This window comes from Drosophila subpulchrella, chromosome X (assembly GCF_014743375.2).
Source record: "Drosophila subpulchrella strain 33 F10 #4 breed RU33 chromosome X, RU_Dsub_v1.1 Primary Assembly, whole genome shotgun sequence".
In the NCBI taxonomy this organism is placed as follows: Eukaryota; Metazoa; Arthropoda; class Insecta; order Diptera; family Drosophilidae; genus Drosophila; species Drosophila subpulchrella.
This window is the reverse complement of record NC_050613.1, coordinates 11,909,631-11,927,259: the sequence shown is the minus strand read 5'-3', so window position 1 is coordinate 11,927,259 and position 17,629 is coordinate 11,909,631. Positions and strand designations below refer to the sequence as shown.

General features: G+C 43.6%; 4 protein-coding genes across 5 annotated transcripts; 3 read left to right on the top strand and 1 right to left on the bottom strand.

The window, feature by feature from the left end:
- The first annotated feature begins 616 nt into the window (after positions 1-616).
- LOC119557585 (DNA replication licensing factor Mcm3) lies at positions 617-3,498 on the top strand. Its single transcript, XM_037870386.1, has 3 exons — positions 617-2,130; positions 2,189-2,422; positions 2,484-3,498. The coding sequence occupies exons 1-3, from the start codon at positions 772-774 to the stop codon at positions 3,354-3,356; spliced, it is 2,466 nt and encodes an 821-aa protein (XP_037726314.1). The 5' UTR covers positions 617-771; the 3' UTR covers positions 3,357-3,498.
- An 86-nt stretch (positions 3,499-3,584) lies between these two features.
- LOC119557618 (protein DENND6B) lies at positions 3,585-6,289 on the bottom strand. Its single transcript, XM_037870426.1, has 2 exons — positions 5,133-6,289; positions 3,585-5,064 (listed from the first exon to the last, which is right to left on the bottom strand). Exons 1-2 carry the CDS (start codon positions 6,231-6,233, stop codon positions 4,273-4,275), a joined length of 1,893 nt encoding a protein of 630 aa, XP_037726354.1. The 5' UTR covers positions 6,234-6,289; the 3' UTR covers positions 3,585-4,272.
- Positions 6,290-6,980: 691 nt separating this feature from the next.
- On the top strand, positions 6,981-9,669 carry LOC119557193 (DNA repair protein XRCC1). The gene is made up of 5 exons (XM_037869844.1): positions 6,981-7,260; positions 7,321-8,640; positions 8,712-8,800; positions 8,865-9,214; positions 9,277-9,669. The coding sequence occupies exons 1-5, from the start codon at positions 7,210-7,212 to the stop codon at positions 9,396-9,398; spliced, it is 1,932 nt and encodes a 643-aa protein (XP_037725772.1). The 5' UTR covers positions 6,981-7,209; the 3' UTR covers positions 9,399-9,669.
- Positions 9,670-9,991: 322 nt separating this feature from the next.
- Positions 9,992-12,236, top strand: LOC119557194 (calcineurin subunit B type 1). Of its 2 annotated transcripts, XM_037869846.1 has the most exons (4): positions 9,992-10,010; positions 10,278-10,350; positions 10,567-10,630; positions 11,141-12,236. In XM_037869846.1, the coding sequence occupies exon 4, from the start codon at positions 11,176-11,178 to the stop codon at positions 11,686-11,688; it is 513 nt and encodes a 170-aa protein (XP_037725774.1). In that variant the 5' UTR covers positions 9,992-10,010; positions 10,278-10,350; positions 10,567-10,630; positions 11,141-11,175; the 3' UTR covers positions 11,689-12,236. The 2 variants fall into 2 exon arrangements, with proteins under 2 accessions (XP_037725774.1, XP_037725775.1); XM_037869847.1 differs by lacking the exon at positions 9,992-10,010 and having other exon boundaries at positions 10,465-10,630.
- Positions 12,237-17,629: the final 5,393 nt, after the last annotated feature.

Below are 17,629 nucleotides of genomic sequence, written 5' to 3'. Positions count from 1 at the left end.
CAAAATAGTCCAGAAAATGGTCACACTAAATGCATGCCTTTGCTAACCTAGCGGAGACACCCACCTGACATGCAAAAGAGGTGAATTTATCATTTGAATGTTAGGAGGGTGTCCTCGCTATGTTAGCCTATAAAATATTCGAAATACCGTTGGTATATACCATGAAAATACCAAATACACCGACGGTACGGTCTCACCAAAATGTTGGCAGCGTTAGCCGAGACACCCTCCTAACATTCGCATGTGACCGTACTTTTGCTCAGATTTGAGTATGCTAGGAGTGTGTCCTCTCTATGTTAGCCGAGACAACAAAAGTGGATTGGTGGATTTTGGAACATGGGGCGCATTTTAATGAGATTAAACGGGGGTTTCCTTAAACCTACCTAGATATTAGATCTGCTTTTTCTAAACAATTCTGCATTTAAGATTCTTCGATTTGCTACCCAAATAGGAAGATAATTGATGAACAAAATGATTCCACCATGAAATTCCACCATTCCACTTTTTAGTTATTGTGGGGAAAATAACGCTTTAAAAAAGGTACTCTTTTGATAGTTTCGTCAGCCCTGGCAATACCAGTGGCTGCTAGCAATGCACTGCACACCGCCTGGTCACACTGCACTTGCATTCCCGCCAAAAAAGCCTCGCATACGGCGTGCAATTTATTCCCCCCGATTTGTTTGCATTTGTGTTTAATTTGCGCTACAGAACGGATCGAAGCTGGTTATATACTGTATATCCCGCGAAATAACCAACAAATCATACAAAACAATGGCCCACGACGGGGAGCAGTTCATCAAGGACATCCAGCGCGAGTATGTGGACTTTCTGGACGACGAGGAGGATCAGGGCATCTATGCCGGCCACGTCAAGGACATGATCGCGGAGAAGAGCAAGCGCCTCATCGTCAATGTCAACGATCTGAAACGCAAGAATTCGCAGCGCGCCCTGGGCCTCCTGGGCAATGCGGCAGATGAGCAGCTGGCCTTCGGGCGGGCCCTCAAGGAGTACGCCTCGACGGTGGATCCCAGCTATGCCAAGATGCACGAGGATCTGTTTGTCGGCTTCGAGGGCTGCTTTGGCAATCGGCATGTGACGCCGCGCTCCCTGACCTCCATGTATCTGGGCAACATGGTCTGTGTGGAGGGCATTGTCACCAAGGTCTCCCTGATCCGACCCAAGGTGGTGCGCAGTGTCCACTATTGTCCCAATACTCGGAAAGTCATGGAGCGCAAGTACACCGATCTGACGTCCTTCGAGGCTGTGCCCTCCGGTGCCGCTTATCCCACCAAGGACGAGGATGGCAATCTGCTGGAAACCGAATACGGTTTGTCCGTCTACAAGGATCACCAGACGCTGACCATACAGGAGATGCCCGAGAAGGCTCCGGCCGGCCAATTGCCACGCTCTGTGGACATCGTTTGCGACGATGATCTAGTGGATCGCTGCAAACCCGGCGATCGGGTACAAATCGTTGGAAGCTATCGCTGTTTGCCGGGCAAACGGGGTGGCTACACTTCTGGCACCTTCCGCACCGTCCTGCTGGCCAATAACATATCACTGCTGAGCAAGGAAAGCAATCTGGACATCTCACGCGAGGACATCATGCTGTGCAAGAAGCTGGCCAAGAACAACGACATCTTCGAGCTGCTCAGCAAGAGTCTGGCTCCATCCATTCATGGACACACGTATGTGAAACAGGCAATCCTGTGCCTGCTGCTTGGCGGCGTGGAGAAGATTCTGCCGAATGGAACACGCCTGCGTGGCGATATCAATATCCTGCTCATCGGTGATCCCTCGGTGGCCAAGTCACAGTTGCTGCGCTACGTTTTGAACACAGCTCCGCGGGCCATCCCGACCACGGGACGCGGTTCCAGTGGAGTGGGTCTGACGGCGGCGGTTACCACGGATCAGGAGACCGGGGAGCGGCGTCTGGAGGCGGGCGCCATGGTCCTGGCCGATCGAGGAGTCGTCTGCATCGATGAGTTCGACAAGATGAGCGATATTGATCGCACAGCCATCCACGAGGTGATGGAACAGGGCCGAGTGACCATTTCTAAGGCAGGCATCCATGCCTCACTCAATGCTCGCTGCTCCGTTTTGGCTGCCGCCAATCCGGTGTACGGAAGGGTGAGTCTACAGGCTAATCCTCTAGAGAATTCCTTATTAATTAAATACCCCTTTATAGTACGATCAATACAAAACACCCATGGAGAATATTGGGCTGCAGGACTCGCTGCTTTCCCGTTTCGATCTGCTCTTCGTGATGCTGGACGTGATTGACAGCGATGTGGACCAGATGATCTCGGACCATGTGGTGCGCATGCATCGCTATCGCAATCCCAAGGAGGCCGACGGTGAACCCCTGTCCATGGGCAGCTCCTATGCGGATTCACTGTCCTTTGTCTCCAGCAGCGATGAGGTGAGTTTGGGGTAACTATTTATAATATGTGACAATATATAACTATAAATTGCTTTTACAGAAAAAGGACACGGAGGTCTATGAGAAATACGATGCCCTGCTGCATGGCAAATCCCGCCAGCGTCACGAGAAGATCTTGTCCGTGGAGTTCATGCGCAAGTACATCCACATTGCCAAGTGCATGAAGCCCAAATTGGGTGAGCAAGCTTGTGAGGCGATCGCCAATGAGTATTCGCGCCTGCGCTCCCAGGAGGCCGTGGAAACCGATGTGGCTCGCACCCAGCCGATTACGGCCCGTACCCTGGAGACCCTGATCCGTTTGTCAACCGCCCATGCCAGGGCACGCATGTCCAAGTCGGTGACCATCGATGATGCCCATGCAGCCATTGAGTTGGTTCAGTTCGCCTACTTCAAGAAAGTTCTGGAGAAGGAGCGCGGCAGCAAACGTCGCCGGAACAGTGGATCCGAGGAGGAGGACGGCAACGATCAGGTATCAAGCCAGCGATCCCCATCGCGTCGCTCCAAACGTACACGTACTGCGCCCGTTGGTGCGGATAGCGATGAGGAGGAGATTGAGACACCTCAGCCGGATGCTGGGGATTTGACGCGCCGCGAGACTCGCCGATCGCTGCCAGCTCGCTCTGCAGCCGGCGCCTCCCAGCTGGTCACCTCCAGTGAGGAGCAGTCGGTGGCTGCCACACCGCCGGCAGAGCCAGCCTCCATCAGCGATCCCCGGCTGGGTGAGTTCAAGAACAATCTGCAGCGGCTGTTCCGCGAGGCACGCGAACAGAGCCTGCCGCTGGCCAGGATCACCACGGCCATCAACGATGGCAACCAGGAGCCATTCACCGGCGGCGAGATCGAGGCCGCCGTCCATCGCATGACCGAGGACAACCAGATCATGGTGGCCGACGACATTGTCTTTCTCATCTAATCTCACATTCCACCGACGGCGCTCTCACCATGTCCATCAAATTATTGCATCTATTATCTATTATAACGTTCATGTACCAGTTAAGTTGTATTTTTTGTTTATATTTATATGATAATAAACATTTTGGCACTCCTTTTGCAAATCAATTGTTTAATTTTAAAGAAAATGATTAGTTCCCCAACAAATATTACAAAATATTGAGATCCCATCAGAAAAAAGCATTTAACCTTTAAGGTAATGTAAAGTTATCTTATATTTGACAGTCATAGACATAAACAATCTTTTCTTTTTTAGCGATATACAAAGTTGCACAACGATTTGAAAACAAGATTAAAGTAGAGCAAAACTGGCTTTAAATCACATTGTTCAACCCATCGGAAATTCTCATAAGCATAAACAATGTTTTTTTCTACATGTATGACAAAAATCTTAACTTTAAGAGCTCCATCGAGGCAATATTAAAACGTAGTTACACAAATTCGTATTATTTGATTAGGTTGAACCATTTAAAAGGTATAGTTTTCTTATTTGAGACAGTCAATGACATGAGCATTTGTTATGGTTACCTAAGAAGTGGTTAACGCTTCGAATAGATTTGAAAACATTGAAAGGATATCGCATCGATTACATTTAATACTTGGCTTGGACTAACATTCATAGTTTTCTCTTTTTGTTTGTTTGGGATTATGTTACAATTAAACTAGACACAAATACAGCGACTAATCTCCGGATAAAACTTATTTACAATGATAAAGAGCACCTCCTCCCAAGGACCGCGAAATAAAAGCACACTCATCGCACACAATCACAGGATAACAGACAAACAGACAGACAGACGGGCGGCAGTCCTTGGGCGGAAATGGAGCAGCCAAAGAGAGGTGGAGTACAAGATTTAGCTAGGCTGGTGCAACTTCGATCAGAGGTTCACCACATTCTTGAGATCCGGCGGCAGCAGACCCTTCATGCACTCAATCTGCGCCCGGATCTGCTGCTGGGTGCCATTGATCCCCTCCAGCTGCGTGGCCTTGTCGCCATAGAGATTCAGTTTCTGCTTGAGCTTGAGTATCATGTCAATGATCTCCACCTCCTGCTTGTCGTGTGCCCAGTGCTCCAGATTAGCCTCCGACAGCGCCTGCAGCTGGAGATCCTGTAGCGTTAGCTGCAGCTCGCGATGGCGAGCCTCGTACCATCCGCGAAAGTTGGGCGATCGAAAGAAGCGTCTGTACAGGCCTTTCCAATCTCCCTTCAGCGGCGATGTGAGCTGCGGTCCAGCTGTCTCTAAAGTGGCCAGGAAGTCGTCCAGCTTGAAGCTGCTGGCATTGGGCGCCGATTTAAACGGACTGATGTCCTTTTGCAGCGGCATCAGCGAGGCCATATAACGCTCCAGTGGTATCATAAAGCTCTGGGTCAACTCGAGCAGGTGGCGCCTGATCAGAGCGGTTTGCACATGCTCCGGCCGCTTGGTCTTCAGGCCCAGCAGCACCTTCTTGATCAGCGCCTTGTCCTTTTTCAGATACGGCCTGTACTTGCTGTGCAGCCCGGCGGATGAGGAATCGCCGGAGCCATTGTTGGAGCTGCCATTCAGTCCTGTGCTGGATTTCAGTGGTCTGCCGGCCAGCTCCGTGGAGCTGGAGAAGGAGGTGGCCGAAGTGATGTTCCTCGCATGCTTTTGGCCCATCAGCAATTGTTGTTGCTGCTGCATGTTTTTCTGAAAATGAGCGAGATGGAGATAGAGTTTTTGTGACTTGTTTTGTGCGATTTGTTTATCCCTCTCACCTGGTTGTCCACCAGCCTGAGCATGTGCGGCCAATCCTTGAGCAGCTTAACAAAGAACGGATTGGTCACGCCCAAAATACAGGCAGGCAGTGTCGTCTTGCTGGTGCACTCCTGTGTGAATTCCCGGAACTCGCTGTCGTGGATGGTGAAGTAGGGACGCGCCTCGGCACAGTACTCCAGTGGAGCTATCAGGGCCAGAAGGGTCTGAACCATGTGGGAGCAGTCGGCGGGTGAGGTGCCCACCACAACGATGGGCTCGGCGGTGATGACCAGCTCCCACAACGTGTACAGCTGCTCCATGACAAAGTCCAGGGAGCGGAAGAGCTCGATTTCGTTGACGGAAGCCAGTACTTTGGCCGTCGGACAAGCGGCCAGGGCTGGCGGGGAATCCCCTGAGCCACCCGAACTATCTGCAGTGGACTTCCTACTGCTACTAGTGCGGGGTATGCAAATCTGATAGCTGCACTCCAGCAGGGGCAGCTGGAGGGGATTGCCCACCCTCAGGCCGGGCCACTGGCGATTGATCTGCTCGCTGGCCAGCCTCAGGACATCCGTGCCCTCGTCAAAGTAGCGCGGTGCCAGCTGCGAGAGTATATCGTAGTAGAGATTAAAGAACGGCAGTCGTGTGATGATGATGAAGCTCTTCTGGAAGTAACCGCGCGGCAGATTCGCATCCCTTTTCTGCCGAAAGTAGACGAAGCCCCAGTAGTGCGAACCATCCTGGCGCAGGGCAGGCGAACACTCTGCATTGTATCCTGGCAGGGATTCCCGCCGCGCTGTGCAGCGCAATCGCATATGGAACTTGGTGTCGCCCATGCAGCCGGAATTCGAGTCCGGAAAAGCCATGTAGCAGATGTTGCTAACCTCCTGCTCGCTGGGCATGAACTGCGGCGGATAGACGTGCTCCAGGGCCTGGCCAAGATTCAGATCGAAGGTGACCACACAGAAGCAGTGCATCCACTGGGAGAAGTTCACCCAATCGCTGGCACTTGGCTGGGGATTCGAGTTGGTGGCATCCACATCGCATTCCTCAATCTGGACGCCGTTGTCCTTGTCCCGCGATGGCGCCATGATCTCCTTGATCCCTGCATCCGCGCTCATTCTATATTGTAATTTGTTGATATTTATTTATTTGCCAGCGACATTGACAAGGGGAATCAGGGATGGGCAACTGCTGATATCTGTTCACCGTGACCGTTGTCATCGCCAGTCACGGTTTACTGATTAAATTAATAAAATAGGGCTCAATAATACATATAAATATGTTAGTTATCCCCTTTTAATTGTTGTAATTTAAATTACTTATAATATTTAGTTGCTTTTTCTTTGTGGGCTTATATTTTTTAAATGTTTATTTTATTTGCTTGTCACTGCTTACTAATATTGATCATCACTATTTAATGTTTTCATTTTAAAACTTTCACTTTTTGTTGTCATTCATTTTTGCTTTTCACTGACGCTGGCACTTTGGCGAAATAACTTTTAGGGATAATAAACTTATTATGAGTTGAACTTAATTAATGAGATATAAGAGTTAACATGTAGATAAGTCAAAAACATGAAGAATAAGATATTTATACCAGTTTATAAAAGGGTCAGGTTTGGGCTCTAAAATGAATTATCATTAACATCATTAAAATTGCAACAAATAGTTTAACATTTTATTTTTTAACTGGCTTAATAAAAAGCTATAATTAAGAATAACTAGCTAGTTTTAATAATAAGCTACATTTAGCGATAAGCCTGGCAGCACTGTTATTAATGTTCGACTAGCGCAAAAAATACTAGCTTTCAGATAAGACTTTATTTAGTATTAACTAGCTAGTGTGCCAGCACTATTAGAGATGTGCGATAAGCACAGTGTTTATTTTTAAAATATTTGTCAAAACAAAAATATCATAGTTTACATCTGTCTCGGACAATAAAACAAATAAACGAGCGCTTTGGTTAGTTGCCAATTCCACAGCCAAAAGATTGAACTTGTTTGCCAAAAGCGGAATATTTATTGCCACAAATTTAGCCAAAGGAATTTCCCGCCAAATTAGCGGCGTCTGAATTTAATTGATGAAATTGCGAAATGCCAATTGCTGTTTTTAAGTCCGTACGGGAAGTGAGCAGCGAGGATGCGGTAAGAACTGATACTACATAGATTCCAGATACATATAGTAACAATATTCCCAATTACCAGGTGCACGTGGCCGAGAATCTGCTAAAGGAGAATGCCGGCAAAAAGTGGCGCACCAAATCGCCCGGTGAAAAATCCGCCTATGTGGTCCTGGAATTCGAGGAACCGCAGCAGATCACCGGCATCGATATTGGCAACGAGCATGCCGCCTTTATAGAGGTCTTGGTCAGTCGGACGGGCTGTCAGACGGACGATTTCCGGGAGCTCCTGCTGTCCAGCTCGTTTATGACGCCCATCGAGAGCAAGAACTCGAGTAACCAGAACCGGGTGCGCTGCTTCAGTGGCTCGGCCCTGGTGGAGAGTGTCCTGCCGGAGAAGTGGAAGCTGCTGAAGATTGTCTGCACGCAGCCCTTCAATCGCCATGTCCAATATGGCCTGTCCTTCGTCAAGGTGCATGTGGTGGCTGCTCCGGCTAACTCGGCGGCTCCTCCGAAGGTCAAATCCCTGCTGCCCCAGGGAATGATGCAGTTCGGAGCGTTTAAGCTGCGCGAGGAGTCTCCAGACTCGGAGACAGACAATCAGGTCACCAGATTTCAGCGCTGGAAGAAGGAGACGCAGCCGTCTGCCGTCTCCACAGCGGCTGCCATACGGGATGCGGGCTCCACAGCCCTGAGAAGATTAAGCATTGGCAAGGTATCCAGCCTGGCTGCATCGCCCTCTGCCTCGCCCAAGCCCTCACCTTCTCCATCGCCTGTTCCCAGTTCGCTGAAACAAGGATCCCCTGCTCCTTCGGAGGCCAAGCCCCTGGATCGCAATCGAGCTTCCCTATTGTTTGGCGATGATGATGAGGACGAGGCTGTCGATGAGGGGAATGCCAAGAAACAGCGGCTGAGCAAGCATCTGGAGGCGGACAAGGATCGCCGCCGATTGGAGCAGGAAAAGGAGAGGGAAAGCAAGAAGAACAAGTCCAGCAGGCATTCCTTGGATAAGTCCAGCAGCAAAGAGGAGAAATCTTCATCAAAAGAACACAAAAGCTCATCAAAAGAACACAGATCTTCCTCTAGAGAAAGGAAATCAAAGACTAAAGACGACAAATCCTCGACAAAAGAAGACAAACCATCAAAAAAAGAGGAAAGGTCCCATTCAAAGGAGAAATCAGGCAGGAAGGAGGATAAATCTTCTGCTAGACATGACACCTCCAAGCACGTGGATACCTCGAAGGCCAGGGAAAGTCCTCGACCATCTGCACAAAAACGTCATTCATCTCCCACCGCAGGCGCTGCCACGCCTTCCAAAAAACAAAAGGTCAAGGACACACCAATCCAATATCGTCCCTTTAATCAGTTGCTTAATGGAGTGTTCCTGGTCATCAGTGGCATACAGGCAAGGATATTTTGTTAATTTAAGGAAACTGTATGAACTGCTGAACTAATGCCTATCTTTCACCCTTCCAGAATCCCGATCGTGCAGATTTGCGTGCGAAAGCCGTCGCTTTGGGTGCCAAATATAAAGCTGATTGGGAGCCAGGATGTACTCACCTGATGTAAGTGTAAACCAATTAATGAAGAATACCCTCCGCTAACTAAAAAAAACTCATACCCAACCAGCTGCGCCTTTAAAAACACTCCCAAATATAATCAAGTGAAGGGCAAAGGAAAGATTGTGACACGCGGTTGGATCGAGAAATGCTATAAGCTGAAGAAGTATCTCCCCTGGCGACGATACGCTTTAGATACCAATGATCTTGGTCAGCCGGAGAGTGATGAGGAGGTGTGCGATGAGGCGACCAGGCCAAGTTCGCGACGCGAGTCCAGCGAAGATGATGTGGTCATGGTGGAGGACAACCAGGTGAAGGCTACTTACGATGCTGATCCAGTAGGTCAGAAAAACGGGGAACCAAATCAAGATGCCTCATCGGGCATTGACACGGAAGATGAACTGGAGCGCGTTACGCAAGGTAGTCCTTATTCCATATCCAATTTACCTTTATCTTAACAATATCGAACATATATTCCTTAGAAAACAACGTAAAGAAGGCCAAAGTTAAGACTCCGATAAAGTCTCGAGATGTTTATGATGTTAGCACAGATGAGGAGGATTATCTAGTGCTAAAAAAGAAGCAGATATCTGCTGCGGATTGAGTGCCATTTTTAATCTCATATTTTTTGTATACCTCTATATGTTTAAATTGTATGTAAGTAATTCTTGAATTCTTGGGAGCCCATTCTTAATGTTTTTGGTTTCATGTTTCATGCAGTATTCTTTATTAAGTAAAACTGCTTAAAATATTTTGTTTACTAAAGTAACAACAACAATTCGACGAATTCAAAATGTGTTTGTTATAACATTCTAAAAAAAATTTAATATATTTTTTTGTCGGCCTGGACCGTTCATAATAAAAACAATATAAAATAATATTTTATAGCCTGGTTTTTATATTCTCGACCTTTATTTTAAAAAATGTATTCGGTTACATTTAGTATTAATATTAATTTAAATTCGTAATTGAATATTCAAACAAAGTTGAGAAAAGAGACAAAATATAAAACATTTTCGACCAATTTCCTATAATAACAAATATCGCTTCTTAAAGTGACTTTTTACAATCTATCGAATGTTTATTTAAAAAGTGTTAGATATAACTATCGAATGACCTCGTCTCTAGTCGAATGCTATGGTCCATCTCTACCAGGAACTTAATAATAATATCCTAACGCATTTTCCTGTAACCCTAAGGGATTGTCAACCAATAAGTATGCTATATAAAGTTGAGATAGCCTCTTGTAAACCCTAAAATTGTGCTTTAAAAGTAAAAAGAAACCGACATTGACAGTGCAAAAAGATTTACAACCCCAAAAAAAAACAGGTGGAAAAGCAACAGCTGTCTGCATTTGACAGCTGCGCTCTCAGTTTTGGCATTCACCTGGCTCTCTCCGCAACACACACGCACACCCCACACACACACACACGCATGCAGTGCATCCACGTTAATGGTGAAAAACTCTCTCTTTCGTCCACAGTCGTGTATTTGCTGTCGAGCGAGTAGAGAGCACTTTTGGGAGTTTTACAAACCAGAGCTATTGTTTATTTATGGTAAATATCTATGGGTACCACTAGGAATCCTTCAATGGGCATTACCAATGCTTCCTGGTTTATTTCCACTAACGAAAACGGTTTATTTCCCGATAATCCACTCCTTTGTTAAAGCGGAAACGAGTAGTGAAAATCCCTGGAAATTTGGAAAATCGATACGATTGAGCCATAATTAAAAGTATGCTGATAACTTGCACTCCCCCCTTTTTTTTATAGAGTGTGTCAGTCGGTGGAAAATTAAGAGATTGAACGCCCCAGTATCCGGAGACCAAAAGCACAGGTAAGAGGTCGTACTGTACACGCAGAGAAAAAATACCAAGCAAATTTACAACAATATCTAAAATAATTCGTGGCATAAATGGCTTTTTATGATCCTTATAAGTTTTTTTTTATATCACAAAAGAATGAAAAATATTTAAATATGAAAAATATATAATTTTCCACTCATTACGTTTGAACTCCCATAAACTTTTATAATTGAGGGTACAAAAAGCTACGTGTACCTGCATAAAAGTATGCCATAAGCATATTATATCCTAAATAAGTGATTAGTTTTTAGAACAAATGTAATTTTCTCAATTGTAGACCCATCTGCTAGGATCGGGTTCTGAAAAGATAGCATATGTTCAATACGATCTTACTCACTGTTTTTAGGATCTCCTAAGATCTTAAAAACTCTCCAATAGAGATTATAGTAAATAGGTACATATAGAATGATGGAACTCACTTGGTTGTTTTTTCCCTGCACATAGGAATGAAAACCCACTTTAATGATAGCCCCTTCCCGCAGATCTAGACCAGAGAACTCATTAACCAAAGGCCAACATGGGTAACGAGACCTCCCTGCCCATGGACATGTGCTCCAACTTTGATGCCGACGAGATCCGGAGATTGGGCAAGCGGTTCCGCAAACTGGATCTGGACAATTCGGGGGCCTTGAGCATAGATGAGTTCATGTCGCTGCCGGAATTGCAGCAGAATCCGCTGGTTCAGCGGGTGATCGACATTTTTGATGCGGATGGCAACGGCGAGGTGGACTTCAAGGAGTTCATTCAAGGAGTATCGCAGTTTAGCGTGCGCGGTGATAAGCTGTCCAAGTTGAGATTCGCCTTTCGGATCTACGATATGGACAATGATGGCTACATCTCGAATGGGGAACTCTTCCAGGTGCTGAAGATGATGGTGGGCAACAATCTGAAGGACACACAATTGCAGCAGATCGTGGACAAGACCATTTGCTTTGCGGACAAGGACGAGGATGGCAAGATATCGTTCGATGAATTCTGCTCGGTGGTGGGCAACACCGATATCCACAAGAAAATGGTTGTCGATGTCTAAGAGACCATTTATATATATATATATATATAGTAGGATGATTCCAAAATGAGTGTGTGTACCTTCCCTTCCTTCAAACCTGTTCAGCTTTATAATAAATGGTCTGTCTGTGAGTCTGTGCGGGCGTTTGAGGCGTGCCAAAAACGAAGCAGTTTATTCGATTTATTGATACCTATCGCATATATAGTACACTTAGACCCACACCTGATCGATCTCTCATCCTCAGAATGCAATGAATTGTGTCTTATACTCATACTTGAAACCACCGGCAACGGACCACTCACTATAAACTCATCTCTATCCCTATGAAGCATACTTTCTGGTACTTTTCCCATGCGATTTGCCATACCTTCGATAAGCCCTTCGCTCGGATAGGTTACTTAGGATTGCTCGCATCATATTAAACTAGTTTGTACTATATCCTAACTCTACGTTCAATTCAAGCCTAACACTTAAGTTCATCTCTCGACTAAATGTTGTGTATAAAATATGTAAAAAAAAAAAGAAGAAAACTACAACTACAACTACAATTAAACACTGTTTATCGAAAAGCTAAACTAAAGAACCCCGAACACGCGTTTACCTGAATGTTATTTTTTTTGTCGTTTATTGGGTGGTAAGTGGGCTGGGTTCTTTGGCCGCCAGGCAGATGTCCTCGAGGCCTTCGGCAGGGAGTCCTTGGACAAAAAACACGTGCGTGTCTCTCAGCTCCCAAAGTCCCCAAACCCAAGCTCCCTAAAAAAAAACTGTCACCATAAAAGAAAGTTGGAGGAAACCACACGCCGAAAGCAACCGAAAACTTTTTGGCCGTTGGCAACGATTAAATGTTTTGTAGGTCACCGATTTTTAAAATGCTCGTGTGTGTGTGACGTCCTTCATGCGAGGTGTAATACACCCAGAAAAAAAAGTATAGTTTATTACTTAAATTGTATTACTGAATTAGTATATGTATGCTAAAAAGGTTACCAAAATAGTAAATAGACCTAATGTTCTTTCAAAACGTTGATATTATTTTGAAGATCATTAGAAAGAACATTACTTATTGTTTTTGTAACATTTTTAATATAAGTAGGTATATAGTTTCCATTTTAAGAAGCACAAAAGGTAGTTCTATTTTTAAAATTTGCCCTATTCGATTCACAAATTCTGTTTAGTTCTATTAAATACAATTAGTTTTACATTTTTTTTTCGTATTTTCACTGATAATGTATAAAAATATTAATTTAAATTTTATTTTATTTTACCGTATATGGTACCCTTTTTTTAAGCATTTTTAAACCAGAAACCATAAGCAAAAAAAATGTTTTAATAAAAATCAATTAATTTCATATTACGTATACGCCCCTTGATCACCTCTTGAAAACTAAAAGTATTTCGTTGAATATATTTTTTTAGACTGCTTAGAATATCCATATAATAAACCAAGGAAATATTTGTTATTTGGCATTTCTGATGATCGAATCATCTAGGTTTTCTTCGAGAGCGCTTCCTGATGATCAAAATCAACTGAATATTCTTCGAGTGCAGGAACAGGAAGCCAGCCAACTAGCTGTTGGGTCCGTGGAGAACTTATACGGCAACAGAGCCTTGACCACGGAGTCACCTACTGGGCTACTGAATTACTGAGCTCCGGAGGTCCTGCGAGGGTCCTTCGTGTGTGTGTGTGGGAGTGAGAATGCGTGAGTGTGTGCCTGGTATCAATAAATTATGATATGCTGTCTGTCGCAAGCTGGTTCGTTAATCATTTTCGCCTAGGCCCCGCCCCCGCCTACGCCCCCTGCCAACCCGACCTCCAAATGAAGGCATTTCCATTTTGAAAATTAGTAGGGTTAATGCTGAGGGTAACCACCCCTGCCCATCCAAATTCAACCCACTAATTTAGCTCCTGTTGCTGCGTCACGAGCCCACGGCTGACCTTTTTCCTTTGATATTAATTGGTTTGATTAATGTGCTCCAATATTCGGATGGTACGTAACTGCGCAAGGCCCCAATAATCGGGCATTTTCTTTCCAACTCGCGCGTCTATTATTTTCTCGATTTTCCTTTCTTTTTTTTTTAATAATATATTAATCGATGGGACATATACAATTTGTTACTTCGATGGGTTTTGAGGCATAAGACAGGTGATATATATTATCAAGACAAGCTGAATAGATTAGCAAGTTGCGATAGAAATATAAAAAAGGGTTCGCAAATAACAAACTCTTTTATCATATCCTATATTATTCAATCATTTAACTAATTATTCCAATGCCAAATACATTTTTTGATGTCTGGCATAATAAATCCTCGAAATCTAAAAGTCACAATCTTGTCACAGACCTTATTGATTCTTTTGGCTTTGTTTATTTTTGGAGACCTAATTTTTTTCCGGTTTTTCGCTTGCTAGGGGCCCCAAACTTATTTCGCTTGAATAACTTTGTTTCGAAGGCAACTATTTTGTCAAAAGGCTTTTTAAGTTATGTACAAAAATTTCCCCAATTTTAATGGGTTGGTTGAGCAATGGGGGAAATACCTGGTTTACTAAAACACAAATCAATATGCCCATTATATATGCATGTACATATTTATATATCTATGGAAACGTGTGAGTGTGTGGAATGAAGTTTGGACAGGTAAGGGCTATTGTATAACCTAAAAACGAAATTGTCAGCTTTTTTCTCCATATTCCTTTGCCGACCGGAATCTCTAGGTTTAACATAGAGCCCATTGGGTCTGGCATTAGTTTTTCGATACCCAACCCACCTGGGGAAAATAAAAGCTTTTAGTTTGTTGCTTGTTTTTGCGTTGTTTTCTTTTCTTTTCAATTTTTTTTTTAGTTGTGTGTTTTTGCCATAATAATCGCGGCATTAAGTCAAAAGCGGGCCTGCAAAAACAAATGCCAAATCAATGTCCATGTGTGTGTCTTCCATTGACAGTTAAGGTCAAAATACTAGATGGGGTTCTTGATAAGTTGCTTATTATATGTTTTGTTAACATTTTCCTTTTAGAAACATTTATACGAATTTTGTAAGCTTCTAAAATTCAATATTTTTAAGATATCCACAATAATTGGCAGTTTTTTATTAAGGTCTTATCCAATTTAGTTGTTGGATCTTTCTTTAAATTCCAAAAAATTATCTATAAATGACGATAATAAACAACATTTCTTGGGATAGTACGTTTTTATAAAAATCTAGGGCCGAAGGACTTAAGCTTCCAGCGCCCCTTCTTTTTAAAATATTAATTTTAGTATTATATACTAGCTTTAATTTGGTGAAATAAGTAAAATAAAAAAAATCTTATGTAAAATAAAAAATAGCACGGTATATAAAGATATTCAAAAATGTTGAATATATCATAATGGTTTTCAAGCAAAAATATTAAAGTAAATAAAGGAATTTGAAAATGTAAAATAGTTCTAAATGGGTATCAAGCGATTTCCCATTAGTCACAAGAAAATCGTAAAAGGATTGTACATGGTAAAAGGGAACTATACAATATACAATGTTATTGTTTTTATCATTGCTTTAAGTTTATTGCTTGGTTAATTTATTTAATTAGCCATTTCTATAATTTCGCCCCCAGTTGTGCGTTTGTGTTGGTGCGGTTGAGTGGCATGTGTGTGTATTGTGCGATAAAAGTTGACTCGTGCCAGTTTCGAGCTGTAACCGAAAACGCATACAAAACAAAAAGCGGCAAGCGCAAAAACGCGGAAGAATGGTAAAAGGGAACTATACAATATACAATGTGAATGGGAATTACAAAAAACAAGGCATCAACAACCACCGTTAGCGCCAAGCGCCGAGTGCCGGGAGCGTTCTTTCCTCTCTCTCTCCCGCGCCATTCGCTTCCATCTGTTCCCGCCCACAGAGTCATAAATTTACCATTACCACGCAGCTACCTCAACAGTGCACCGCCCCCTCCCCACGGCGGAGGCCCTTTGACCCACCGACGACCCACTGAACCACCGACCCACCAATCCACCAATCCACCAATCCACCAATCCACCAATCCACCAATCCACCAACCCACCAACTCCCCCCATTAAAGGTGGCGGCAAACAAACGCCGGTGACGCAACGGAACTCTGGAGACCCGAGTTCGAGAGCGAGGAGTTGAAAACAGAAAACCCGAATACGAATAGGAATACGAATACGAATAGGAATACGAATTCGAATACGAATACCGACAACCAGGGCCGGACCTGAACCTGACCCACTAACCCTTCGAATTAGAGGCAGCAATTCCAGGTTCCAATGGGAATTCAAAGAGATATACCTAATATATATCCTTAAGCATTACCTTTGTAGAACTGGAATTAGAATTTTTTATACATATAACATTCAATGAAAATGAAGACTAAGATCTTAACAACTCTATTAATAATAATCTTTACAAGAACTTGTTATATAATTGTTATATAATATTTTCTTGTATTTTGTATCTGTACAATTTTAAGTAATAGTTGCATCAGCACTTCTGGCTAGTTTCACACAACATTTAATTTAATTAAACATAAATTTTTAATAGTACCATTCTTAATCATTAAAATAAAACATATAATCATTTGGAAGCTGTTTCATTTGCATTTAAAGTTGAACCCTAGGTCTAAACATCTTAAGGTCAATGTTAAGTGCTTTTTGGCTGCTTTCTCATACTCTCGTAAACTGAAATGTGGCAGTAAAACTGACAAGTGCCGAGGCACTCTAATGAATTTAATGGATACTTACGGCTCAACCAGAGCATAAGAAAATGGGCAGTTGGGTTCTAATCTTCCATTCAGTTTCAGTGGATCCAACTGTAATTAGGTTAATATTTGTAATTCCCCGACTCAAATAAACCGTAAAATGTGTTAAATTAAATAAAATGTGTCACAAAAAATAAATTCAACTTAATTTTAATTGGGAGTAATGATGATAATTGGTTGGAAATGTACTAAGACAAAAGGTTTATAATGTAACGAGATAGGGAAATGGTGGAACATTTCATAGAGATCCCTAATTATTCCGCTCCTGTAGGCCTCGGGGCTCTCCAGCTTCGACTCCGATTTAAACTCTGAATCTATTTCTGTTTCCATTTTCGAATCCAAGTAGCGACTCCCGATTCCCGCTGCATGCACTCAACGAAGTGTCTTTATACTTGTATGATGTTTTTTTTTTTATTTCGTTTCGTGGCACAGAAGTAGCAAGTGTGGCCCAGTGGCGTCGTGGGGAGTTCTCAGCAAGGGGTTGGCTAAAATAAATCACAAGTACATATGTATTGTGTATAGCAAGCCTGAAATATGACTTTTAATTGTTAGTTACCGAAATATTACTCATACCACATGTGGGCCCAAATGTTCTTGAACTTTTGCAGTATTTTTTTGTTATTAAATATAAATTACACAAGAATATTGGTTTAAAGACCTTAAACATGGTTTTCTTTCTTCAGATATTAAAGTCAGTCCCTAAAAGTTTGGCAAATCAATTTATTTTCATGTTCTTTTCTGTTTAGCTATCATTGTTATTAGATTTCCGCGATACAATGTAATCGCTATTGGTTCTTAACTAGGAGTTTTGAAAGTTGATATCTAAAAATAGCATACCTTTAGGGGCTTTTTCCTACCAAACGCGCAATCTAAAGTTTGTATCGCCCCAAACCCCCCACCATCCCCCCTCAAAAGACAATGTTAAATGTCCCCGCCGCTGGACGGACTAAACGACTTCCCGCCCACAAGTGCGACAGAGAGGCGAAGAGAAAGTGGCGGGAGAAAACGGGCGGCGAAAGAGGGGGGGGGGGGCGAAAAGGGAGAGAGCGACTGGGCGACCGAACGACAAAACGACCGACAGCCGAGCGGAGAGAATGAAGAAGAAGCAGCAGCAGCAGAAGCAGAAGAAGAAGCAGGAGAAGGAGGAGAGCAAGGGAATGCCGACGAATGCTATATACACGGTGCCGAGCAACAAATTGAGTCAGTATCGCACAAA

Bases quoted from the DNA above. Each gene is read 5' to 3' on its own strand.
- LOC119557585 (XM_037870386.1), top strand. From the start codon at position 772: ATGGCCCACGACGGGGAGCAGTTCATCAAGGACATCCAGCGCGAGTAT. The intron at 2,131-2,188 runs GTGAGTCTACAG...ACCCCTTTATAG, and splicing joins CCAATCCGGTGTACGGAAGG to TACGATCAATACAAAACACC. The intron at 2,423-2,483 runs GTGAGTTTGGGG...TTGCTTTTACAG, and splicing joins TTGTCTCCAGCAGCGATGAG to AAAAAGGACACGGAGGTCTA.
- LOC119557618 (XM_037870426.1), bottom strand. From the start codon at position 6,233: ATGAGCGCGGATGCAGGGATCAAGGAGATCATGGCGCCATCGCGGGAC. The intron at 5,065-5,132 runs GTGAGAGGGATA...GCTCATTTTCAG, and splicing joins TCAGGCTGGTGGACAACCAG to AAAAACATGCAGCAGCAACA.
- LOC119557193 (XM_037869844.1), top strand. From the start codon at position 7,210: ATGCCAATTGCTGTTTTTAAGTCCGTACGGGAAGTGAGCAGCGAGGAT. The intron at 7,261-7,320 runs GTAAGAACTGAT...CCCAATTACCAG, and splicing joins AAGTGAGCAGCGAGGATGCG to GTGCACGTGGCCGAGAATCT. The intron at 8,641-8,711 runs GCAAGGATATTT...TCACCCTTCCAG, and splicing joins TGGTCATCAGTGGCATACAG to AATCCCGATCGTGCAGATTT.
- LOC119557194 (XM_037869846.1), top strand. From the start codon at position 11,176: ATGGGTAACGAGACCTCCCTGCCCATGGACATGTGCTCCAACTTTGAT.